Genomic DNA, 10257 nt, shown 5'->3' on the forward strand with positions numbered 1-10257 from the left:
CGTTCAAGGAGCTATGAACCTGCATTCCAAGGTCTCTTTGTTCAGCAAGTGTATAAGTCCTGCTAAGGTTTGCTTTCCCAAAATGCAGCACCTTGCATTTATCTGAATTAAACTCCATCTATCACTTCTCAGCCCATTGGTCCATCTGGTCAAAATCCTGTTGTAATCTGAGGTAATCCTCTTCGCTGTCCACTACACCTCCAATTTTGGTGTCATCTGTAAACTTATTAACGGTAACTCTTATGCTCACATCCAAATCATTTAGGCAAATGACAAAAAGTAGAGGACCCAGCACCGATCCTTGTGGCACTCCACTGGTCACAGGCCTCCAGACTGAAAAACAACCCACCACCACCACCATCAGTCTTGTACCTTTGAGCCAATTCTGTATCCAACTGGCTAGTTCTCCCCATATTCCATGAGATCTAACCTTGCTAATCGGTCTCTCATGGGGAACGTTGTCAAACGCCTTATTGAAGTCCATATAGATCACAGCTACCGCTCTGCCCTCATCAATCATCTTTGTTACTTCCTCAAAAAACTCAATCAAGTTTGTGAGACATGATTTCCCACGCACAAAGCCATGTTGACTATCCCTAATCAATCCTTTCCTCTCCAAATACACGTACATCCTGTTCCTCAGGATTCCCTCCAACAACTTGCCCACCACCGATGTCAGGCTCACTGGTCTATAGTTCCCTGGCTTGTCCTTCCCACCCTTCTTAAACAGTGGCACCACATTAGTCAACCTCCAGTCTTCCAGCACCTCACCTGTGACTATCGATAATACAAATATCTCAGCAAGAGGCCCAGCAATCACTTCTCTAGCTTCCCACAGAGTTCGAGTGTACACCTGATCATGTCCTGGGGATTTATTCACCTTTAACCGTTTCAAGACATCCAGCACTTCCTCCTCTGTAATATGGACATTTTGCAAGATGTCACCATCTATTTCCCTACAGTCTATATCTTCCATATTTTTTTCCACAGAAAATACTGATGCAAAATACTCATTTAGTATCTCCCCCATTTTCTGTGGCTCCACACAAAGGCTGCCTTGCTGATCTTTGAGGAGCCCTATTCTCTCCCTTTTGTTCTTAATATATTTTTAAAACTTTTTGGATTCTCCTTAATTCTATTTGCCAAAGCTAATCAGCTTTCGAAAGTTCTTGCCTAATACCATCAAAATTGGCCTTTCTCCAATTTAGAACTTCAACTTTTAGATCTGGTCTATCCTTTGCCATCATTATTTTAAATCTAATAGAATTATGGTCGCTGGCCCCAAAGTGCTCCCCCACTGAGATCTCAGTCACCTGCCCTGCCTTATTTCTCAACAGTAGGTCAAGTTTTGCACCTTCTCTAGTAGGTACATCCACATACTGAATCAGAAAATTGTCTTGTACGCACTTCACAAATTCCTCTGTTTGATTTGATTGCATTTAACGCTTTCAACATTCTTTTCCTGCATCATCCACAAGGGCAGCAGTGTGCACCACCTTCAAGATGCATTGCAGCAACACACCAAGGCTCCTTCAACAGCCCTTTCCAAAACTGTGATCGTTACCACTGAGAAGTACAAGAGCAGTGTATGCGGGGACGAACACCACCTCTTGTTTAAGCCATGGTGACTCGGAACTATAGCACTGTTCCTTAGGATTTAACACACCGGAACTCCATTCTTAACAGCTCTGCAGATTGAATTACAACAAATCGTCTGCAGTGGTTCAAAAGGTAATTCACCATCCCCTTCTCAAAGACAATTAACGATGTGCAATAAATGCTTGTCTAACCAGTAAACTCCACATCACATCAACAAATAATTTTGGTTCTCCTTCCACAACTTTGCAAACAGGAAATACAGATACAGCAATAGGTGATATTTTTAAAGCACTTTCCAGGTATTCTGCCCCTCCCAATCTGTACTTGTGGAATGTGATGGGAATTGTCACAACGTTGCAGCAGCCCCTGGAAAAGTACAGGACATTGCTTACCTCTGCTGGCATCACAAGTTGCTGGGGGTGAAAGTTAGCTGCTAGATTTTTTTCCAGCTCAGTTTAACTAGCATGAACTTTTGAAAATTCCAATTTGTTAAAATAAATTTACTTTAAATACGTCCTTCTTTAACAGGTGTTTTAACAATTTCCTTTAGTTAATCTCAAATAAATTTTTGTGCATTGGTCTCCCCACCCCACAATCCTTTTAATTCTCCTGTTCCTAACATCAAAAGTGTCAAGAAGGAAGACATGCAGTGAGGATTAGTACATAATTAGGATAAGCTTTTAAAGTCAGGAAAGCATTAAATACAATGAATAAGTATTCTTTCCAATTGAATCATCTCTATAATGAAAAGCAGGTCACAGAACTTCTGTATAGCCAGTGAAGTATTTTTTGAAATTCTAGCTTCTTTCATAAAATCCTCCTGAAAAATAATGTTCTGTGCATTTCTGGGCACTTCAACTCGTCTTTAAGGAGCACTGTTTAGAATTAGAATCAGAATTAGGTTTATTGTCACGGAATCGTATCAGCACAGTTTGCAATGTTGCCACTTACAGCGCCGTCTAACGTACAAAGGTACCTAGGTATAGGATCTTAGGAATAAATTAGAAAAATAAAGAAATAAAAAATTCAGCATTACAGTCCTTCACTCCATCTTACGTAGAAGGTACCGAGGTACAAAATCTTATGAATAAATTAGAAAAACAAAGAAATAGTTATGGAACTCTCTAGGTTATTCTCATTTTTACTTCAAAATTCCCGATGGGGCTTCCATATCAAACTTATGCTTTCCATATCCAAGAGGTATTCCTACATGTTTCAAGAGGGTATGTTGTCTATTTATTCACATTGTACATGTAGGTTTTGGATGTCCAAAGGGAAATCTAAATTACTTCATCATCAATTCTATGCAATTAACTAGCTATTTGTTGCCAGAAATGGACAAACATCAGTTTGAGGTTGCCTCAGAATGTCAAATAAAAGGTTAAGTGATGATAAGCGGAAGGTCTTTTTGGGAGGTGGGAGAGAAGAATTGACAAATGAGCTAAATTTTATGAGCTAATAGAATAAGTCTAAAGCAGTGTTCTGAAAGGTAGTGTACTGAAAGGCAGCTGCAGCTTAGACTTCGAAGAAGTGCAAAGCACCCTGTTGAATATTCAAACTTACTGCAACTGCCGAATGGTAACTAGTTCCACAGCCAATCAAAAGCAAGCGCCTGCACCTTTTTATGTCTTTGAGGTGGTCTTTCAATCCACCCAGTATAACTGTAAAAGAAAAGAATGATTGTAAAACACAATAGATCTTCATTTGTTAGAAATTGTGCATTCAACATCAATTGACAAGTTGACCGATAATAGTGAAACTGGTTTTTGGTTCAAAAATACAATACCTGTGCTTGTTTCAATGTTTACTCTTCCTCTCAAAGTATTAACAATAGATTCTGGCTGTTCAAAGATCTCTTTCTGCATGAATGTACTGAAGTTACCTGCATCAAAAAAATTGAATGCACTGATACACTTGAAAATTGTCACATTAATAAATGTTTAAAATATTCAAATCAATTGGTAAATTTACAGCTCATAAATAATACATAATAATTTATTATTTACAAAAGGCTGTAGGTCATCCTCAATCTAGCAGGGGATATAAAGATCAACCAAATAGGACTGAGAAATTTAAGGAAATAATTTAAATATATCCGAACACAGGTGGACTTAAAAATTGTAGGGTAAATAAAGATTTATACACTCCTTCAGTACAATCCTAATTGGAATCTGTGCCTAGAAAATTAGTCAACAATTCCAAGTTCGACGGCATTTTAGTTAATCATTTATTAAGCCTTGTTGGATGAACAAATTCCTGCAGAAACTGTGAAAGCAGTAGTAGCTTCCTTCTAAAATTAAAAAAAAGAACAAAAAATGCTGCTCAAAATCAGTTGGCCTGGAAACTTTTGTGGCGAAAGAAACAGAGTTAACATTTTAAGTTCCCAACCTGTTGACAGAACCCAGTGCCCACCTCTGATGCCAACAAGATAATGAAAAGTTAGCAATATGTATGATGCAGATTTACAGATGCATTCTGAAGACACAAAAATTACAGGTGAAAATTTAAGCTCAGGAAAACATTACAGGGAAAAATACTACCAGATTAGATTAGTAAAAAAAATTGATAAATATGGTATGAGAACATTAAAAGTACAAAAGAAACAGGGAGACAAACAAGATTAGGTAGGGAGAGGGAAGACATAGTTCTCAAAAATGCTACAAATTCATGTTGATTTTACTTAAGAAAAATAAACCAAATAAGTGCGGATGCTGGAAATCAGAAACAAAAACAGAAATTGCTGAGAAAACTCAGCAGGTGGAGAGAAATCAGAGTAAACAACCCTTCTTCAGAACTTCAGACGTTCTGATGCCGACAGGATAATGGAAAGTTAACAACGTCTATGATGCGTGAAGTTCTGAGGAATTCTCAGCAATTTCTGTTTTTGATTTTACTTGAATTGGGTTTCTGTTACCTTGTGTAATGAAGCAAATTTATGGTGGAAGTGGTTAACGCTCCTAAGGAAAGTATTATTACTCGTCATATGTGTAATATTTCAGCATTACAACTTGAAAAGAAATCCAAGGAATTCTTAAGTACACTAGTGATCCACACAAAATACTGGCAGATTTAACTGACTGATGTAAGCAAACATTGATTTATTCTGACTTATCAGCAGGGAAAACAGAGTTCAGCTACATTCATTTATACTGTAACACATTTACAGATGTCTGCTGATTGCTTTTAACTTGGGTGCATATTGACTTGTAAACTCCTCTCACCTTTCATTATTTGATGCAATTCCATTTGCAGCGTGTGTATGGCTCTTGATTTTATATCACCCACTGATCTTTCGACTCGGTGAATGGAGAGGCAACCATTAGCCACTGCAGCAATGTCATCATCTTCCAAAAATATAACTTTCTTAGTATGCTCAATGATTGCACTGTTGGAATGATGATTAAATAGTATTATAACTACTTAACAGAGAAAGTTATATATTCAAGTAACTGCACAATTGTAAAAATGAAATATTCTCTGCATTGCAGTTAGAAATTATTTCCTGTATATGTGTATGCAGCAACTGATATTTTCAAACTGTTTCTGGTTAAATTTTCTTTTAGTTCATATGTGTGGGATGTCAGCATCACGGGCTGCCCAGCATTTATTGCCTGTTCCTAGTTGACCTTGAGAAGCTGGTGGTGAGCCACCTTCTTAATTTGCTGCAGTCCAAATGCTGTAGGTAGACCCACACTGCCCTTAGGGAGGGAATTTCAGAATTTTGACCCAATGACAGTGAAGGAACGGTGATATATTTCCAAGCCAGGATGGTGAGTAGTTTGGAGAGGAACTTGCAGGTGATGGTGTTCCCATGTACCTGCTACCTGTGCTTTTCTAAATAGAAGTGGTTGTGATTTTGGAAGGTGCTGTCTAAGGATCTTTAGTCAATTTTGGCAGTGCATCATAGGCTACGAGAACAAATCAGAGGCTAGGAATACTACAGTGAGTAACTCGCCTCCTGACGCCCCAAAGCCTGTCCACCATACCATCTACAAGGTGCAATTCAGCTGCGTCACAAATACTCCCCACTTGCCTGGATAGGCCTGGATGGGTGTAGCTCAAACAATATTCAAGAAGCTTGACACCATCCACAACAAAACAGCTTACTTGATCAGTAACGCATCCAAAAGCATCGTGTAGCTGCATTGCTGCTACTAAGTGTCAGTGGTGGAGTGAATGGATGCTTTTGAATGCATTGCTGATCAAGTAAGCTGTTTTGTTATGGATGGTGTCAAGCTTCTTGAATGTTGTTTGAGCTACAACAATCCAGGCCTATCCAGGCAAGTAGGGAGTATTTGTGACACAGCTGAATTGTACCTTGTAGATGGTGGACAGGTTTTGGGGAGTCAGGAGGTGAGTTACTCGCTGTAGTCTCCCTAGTCAATGATTTGCTCTTGTAGTCACTATATTTACATGGCAAGTTGAGTTTCTGGTCATTGTCTGTCCAATGGATGTGTTGACAGAAAGGCATGGGGAGGTTTTTGGGGCACTCTTTTGATGGGGATGCTGGGCAAGCCAATTATGGGAATTGGAGGCAACCTGCTGCAAGGCAGAGGGGAGATAATTGTGAATTGGGGAGACAATTCAACCAAAGATGGGAGGCAACACAACGTGGAGGGGGAAGTGATCACTGACAGCAACCACCGCCCTGGCTTCAATGGGGAAACAGTGCAGGTGTGCAATAAAGCTGAAAAATGGCTGCTGTCATGCTTTTTTTCCTGTGGTGGAGCAGGCTCTACTTCTCCATAATGTGAGGCTATTCAAGGGGCAATAGCATTAAACAGCCAATCAAACATGTTAAAGACATCTGTGACATGTGACCTCGTGCATTGACCTGCAGTATTGACAAACAATCTTGACCAGCTTATTCCACATTCCAAATTGATGGTATTAATGGCTGTGATGCACAGATAATGTCAGTTTAACTGCACAGATTCACCTAGGTTCCAAAAGTTGCAATCATCTTCCAAGATTTCATAGCTTGCTACACACTTCACACCTGTAAAATGTCCAGACCATTATCAATATGCAATGCTGCCTTTTTTTGAGTATTATGAAGGTTGGGAGTTGGGGGAAGAGGTTGTCATTATTGCTGCCACCTGTACTCTCTCCAATGTATGTGCACCAAAAGCCTTAAATCAGTCTTGAGTCTGACTTGTGTTAACAATGTTTCATTGTAGAGGCATCCTTGTTGGAGGCCTCCATGTCTCAATGTTTTGAGGATGTTGTTTCAATGATATTTACGTTTGTTGCAATTGTTGGATGATTAGTTTACTAAGGGGCTGTTTTGTTGCTTATATTGTTCAACTATCCTTATTAGTACTGTCCCCAGTGAAACCAAGAGGAGAAGTTGTTGTCATTGCTGTGGCTGCTGCACTGAAGGTTGTGACACAAGTGGATGATAAACATTTGTGTCTGGAAGCCAAAAACTAGCATCAACCTCCAGCCTTCCAATGAGTTGTTAATAGCCATAGGTGCCCTTGTGATGAGATGAAGATGTAGGAGAGCAATAGTCACTCATCTTTCATGGAATGCTGCACAAATGAAAGAGGGGCGCAGTGCCCTATATTCTGTGTGGAGGTGACAGTCAGAATGCATTGTGGTGAAGTACAGTATATTTGTATACTGGTGGCATGGTGGCTCAGTGGTTAACACTGCTGTCTCATAGTGCCAGGGACCTGGGTTCGATTCCGGCATCGGGCGACTGTCTGTGTGAGTTTGCACATTCTCCCCGTGTCTGTGTGGGTTTCCTCCGGGTGATCCGGTTTCCTCCCACAATCCAAAGATGTGCATGTTAGATGAATTGGCCATGCTAAGTTGCCCATGGTGTTCATGGATGTGTGGTTTAGGTGCATTATTCGGGGGTAAATGTAGAGAGTAATATGGTAGGGAAATGGGTCTGAGTGAATTATTGTTCAGAGGGTCAGTGTGGACTTGTGGGGACTCTATGATATACATGTATCTGCAATTTCTTCAATTGAGGCCAACAAGGGTCCTGAGGTGCCTCCTCATGTCAGATTCTCATGCAGGAAGTATCTGATATTTTGACATTATTTAAAAGATGCTGTTTCTTCATTGGATTGTTGGCTCTGGACAATTGAGGAACATAACAAAGCTATGTGATGGATGATGAGGACCTGATTAAGCTGCAACATTGCATGAGTAGGGAAATGAGAATGTTCTTCAGAATAAAGGCACTGCAATATCAGCCAAAGCAATACAGGCAGGATTTCGTCATGAACCTCATTTGATGGAACTGAGATGTGTGAAGTTATCTCTTGCTGACTGTAAATATCTTGACATTGCAAAAGTGAGCACCCACTGTGTAATCACAACTGCAAATGCAACTTCATGCTTTGATCCTTTAATACTTGTCCTGTTTTATAAATGTTAAAGTTATACACTGTGCATTATCTGAAGCTGTCTCATTCAATCATGATAAAGCTTCATGCTAGTATGAGCACTAAAGAAAGAATAGCTATCGTTCAAACAGACATGAAACATTGTGTGGTGCTAAAGATGACTTTCTGCCTCATTCTTGTAGCTTTAGCTAGAATGGCAGTTGCTCACATAACTGGTGATTAAAAGTGAACATATATTTGCAATTGTGATGACTTATTTGCAGTCAATTTTTACCCATTCCACCTATGTGCTCTCAGGAGATATTCTTCCACCTTTCTCTCTCATTACAAATAGATACAGTCTTGGAGTCTGCAGCTGGCGTGGAGGGAGCACTCCCAGTATTGCAGCTTGTTGGATTGAGAGTTTGGGGTGAGCCTTCCCAATGCCACTTATGGTTAAAGGACTCAGACATGTTGAAAATGGATATCCTGCTATGGATTCACCCTCAAATAACATTGAAGGACTAGGTCGGGGTGTCTAGTACTCTTCATGTGGTTCCCCTTCTGGCTGGGTGACTACTGACGCCACACTGTCTCCTTGTGAGGAAAGGCACATGCAGTGAGGTTCTTCATTGACTACTGCCTTGTCATTGGGGATGAGTATCAATGGCTACACTGATGAAGGTCTGTTGTATATTTGGCAAACACTGAGGAAATTGGACCTCTGCATCCATAGCATTTGCCAACCTGTCCATGCAATCAGTCAGGCATGCAGGGTACAGGTGTTGGTGGGCTTCCATAACCTTCCATCCATTTCTCTGAGTGTGCCCCTGCAAACTTACTAGCTGTTCCTGTATCTATACTTTTTAATGACATCATTAGGGCTGATACTATAAAGTTCTCTCCTTCCTGAGGCTGGGCAGGTTCCTGGCATTCATCGAATGCCAGCAACCTGGGACATTACTTCCTTAATCAGCTACAGAGATGTGCTGACCGAATGTTCTTCAGTATCTGATCTGATAGAGGGTGCAGGAAGCAGCTTTTCTGGTGCTTCTGCTGAGGGATCTGTGGTTTCTTCCTCAGGGAAGGAGGAGGGAATGGTGTCCTGAGGGGCTGCTTTCTTCAGAAAGAAACTGGACAGATGCCATTAGTCGCTGGAATAGATGAGACAGAGTAATTTGTGAAATGGGGCAGAAGTGCAGGGATGTCAAAAAAACTCAGCCACAATACTGGTAATGGGAGTACAATGCAGAAGTTGTCAATAAACCTTATTTTGTTGTTGAGTCATGGAAATCTTAACACTATTTGAATGGTCATTGTCATCTCACAGTAAGACAAAGACTCACTGCACATTGGAGACGAAGATGTGAATGCTGGGCAGCTCACCATCTATCTTTACCAGAAAGAGGGCCAATTGCTCTTAGAATGACACGAAGGGAGAGATTGCATGGGATGAGAATTGGCTGTCACAGCTGATGTGCTGGAACAGTTGGGGGGAAAGGTGCTCAGATGAGTGAGTAGGAAGTGCAGATACCATGCAAGGTTAGTGGTCTGACATGATTGTATGGGTGCCAGTGAGTGAGGGTAGATGATACTTGAAATAGTGAGAGTGGTAGACTGTGAGCCTTGATGGAAGTAGGTACGGAATGAAGTTAGAGTCAATGTGCGGTAGCAGAGAGAAGATAATGAAGTACCCTTGTGGAGTGGAGAATGTCATTGACATTTTTTACTCCAGATCATGGATATCACACTGACCCCTATGGTAACCTCAGACAAGGCTAGCAAGGTCAGGTGCCATGGTCTCCTCTGGCAGTGAATGGCAATTCCTGGCTTGCAGTATTTGACTTGGTTTGTGGCTGGAAATTTATATGGCGCCTGTGATGCAAAACCTGTCAGGTCCTGGAAGAAGCGAGTATTCTCACTGCTGATGAGCCCAAGGTAGCGGGGTGTGCAAACATAGAGGTATAGTGCATACATACATGAGATGAGGAACGGAGAATTGACCTCAAAAACATGCCAGAATTCTTATGAAGAAACCTGCATTAAACTCGCTAAAACTGACATTTATTTTGGTTAAATTCAACCTGTGCTTTTGTGTTCTGAAAACATCAGCGGAGATTACAATTTGAGTTTTCAAAAAGAATGAATTAAAATAATTGCTTTTGTGCTTACCTAGCATCAGATGCAAAGTAAAATTCAATGGCTTTTTCCTCTCCAGTCGGATGTAGGCACTTGAAATGGTCTGTCTCAGTTTGATGTGTCTTGCTTGTACATCCGTTATTGATATTTTTATCTAGAGTGAAATGAGAACTTCAGG

The 10257-nt window shown here is 40.6% G+C and overlaps 1 protein-coding gene across 2 annotated transcripts in view; it reads right to left on the minus strand.

Moving 5' to 3' along the window:
- Positions 1-10257, minus strand: part of LOC122556643 (glutamine--fructose-6-phosphate aminotransferase [isomerizing] 2-like) — a 121918-nt gene that overhangs the window by 20668 nt on the left and 90993 nt on the right. For both annotated transcript variants that reach the window (XM_043703608.1, XM_043703609.1), the window contains exons 9-12: positions 10113-10233; positions 4821-4984; positions 3386-3481; positions 3163-3260 (exon numbers count right to left, since the gene is read on the minus strand). In XM_043703608.1, the coding sequence (XP_043559543.1) occupies positions 3163-3260; positions 3386-3481; positions 4821-4984; positions 10113-10233 (479 nt within the window). The remainder of the gene's footprint in view (positions 1-3162; positions 3261-3385; positions 3482-4820; positions 4985-10112; positions 10234-10257) is intronic.

The sequence above is a fragment of the Chiloscyllium plagiosum genome, chromosome 14 (assembly GCF_004010195.1).
Source record: "Chiloscyllium plagiosum isolate BGI_BamShark_2017 chromosome 14, ASM401019v2, whole genome shotgun sequence".
Classification (NCBI taxonomy): domain Eukaryota; kingdom Metazoa; phylum Chordata; class Chondrichthyes; order Orectolobiformes; family Hemiscylliidae; genus Chiloscyllium; species Chiloscyllium plagiosum.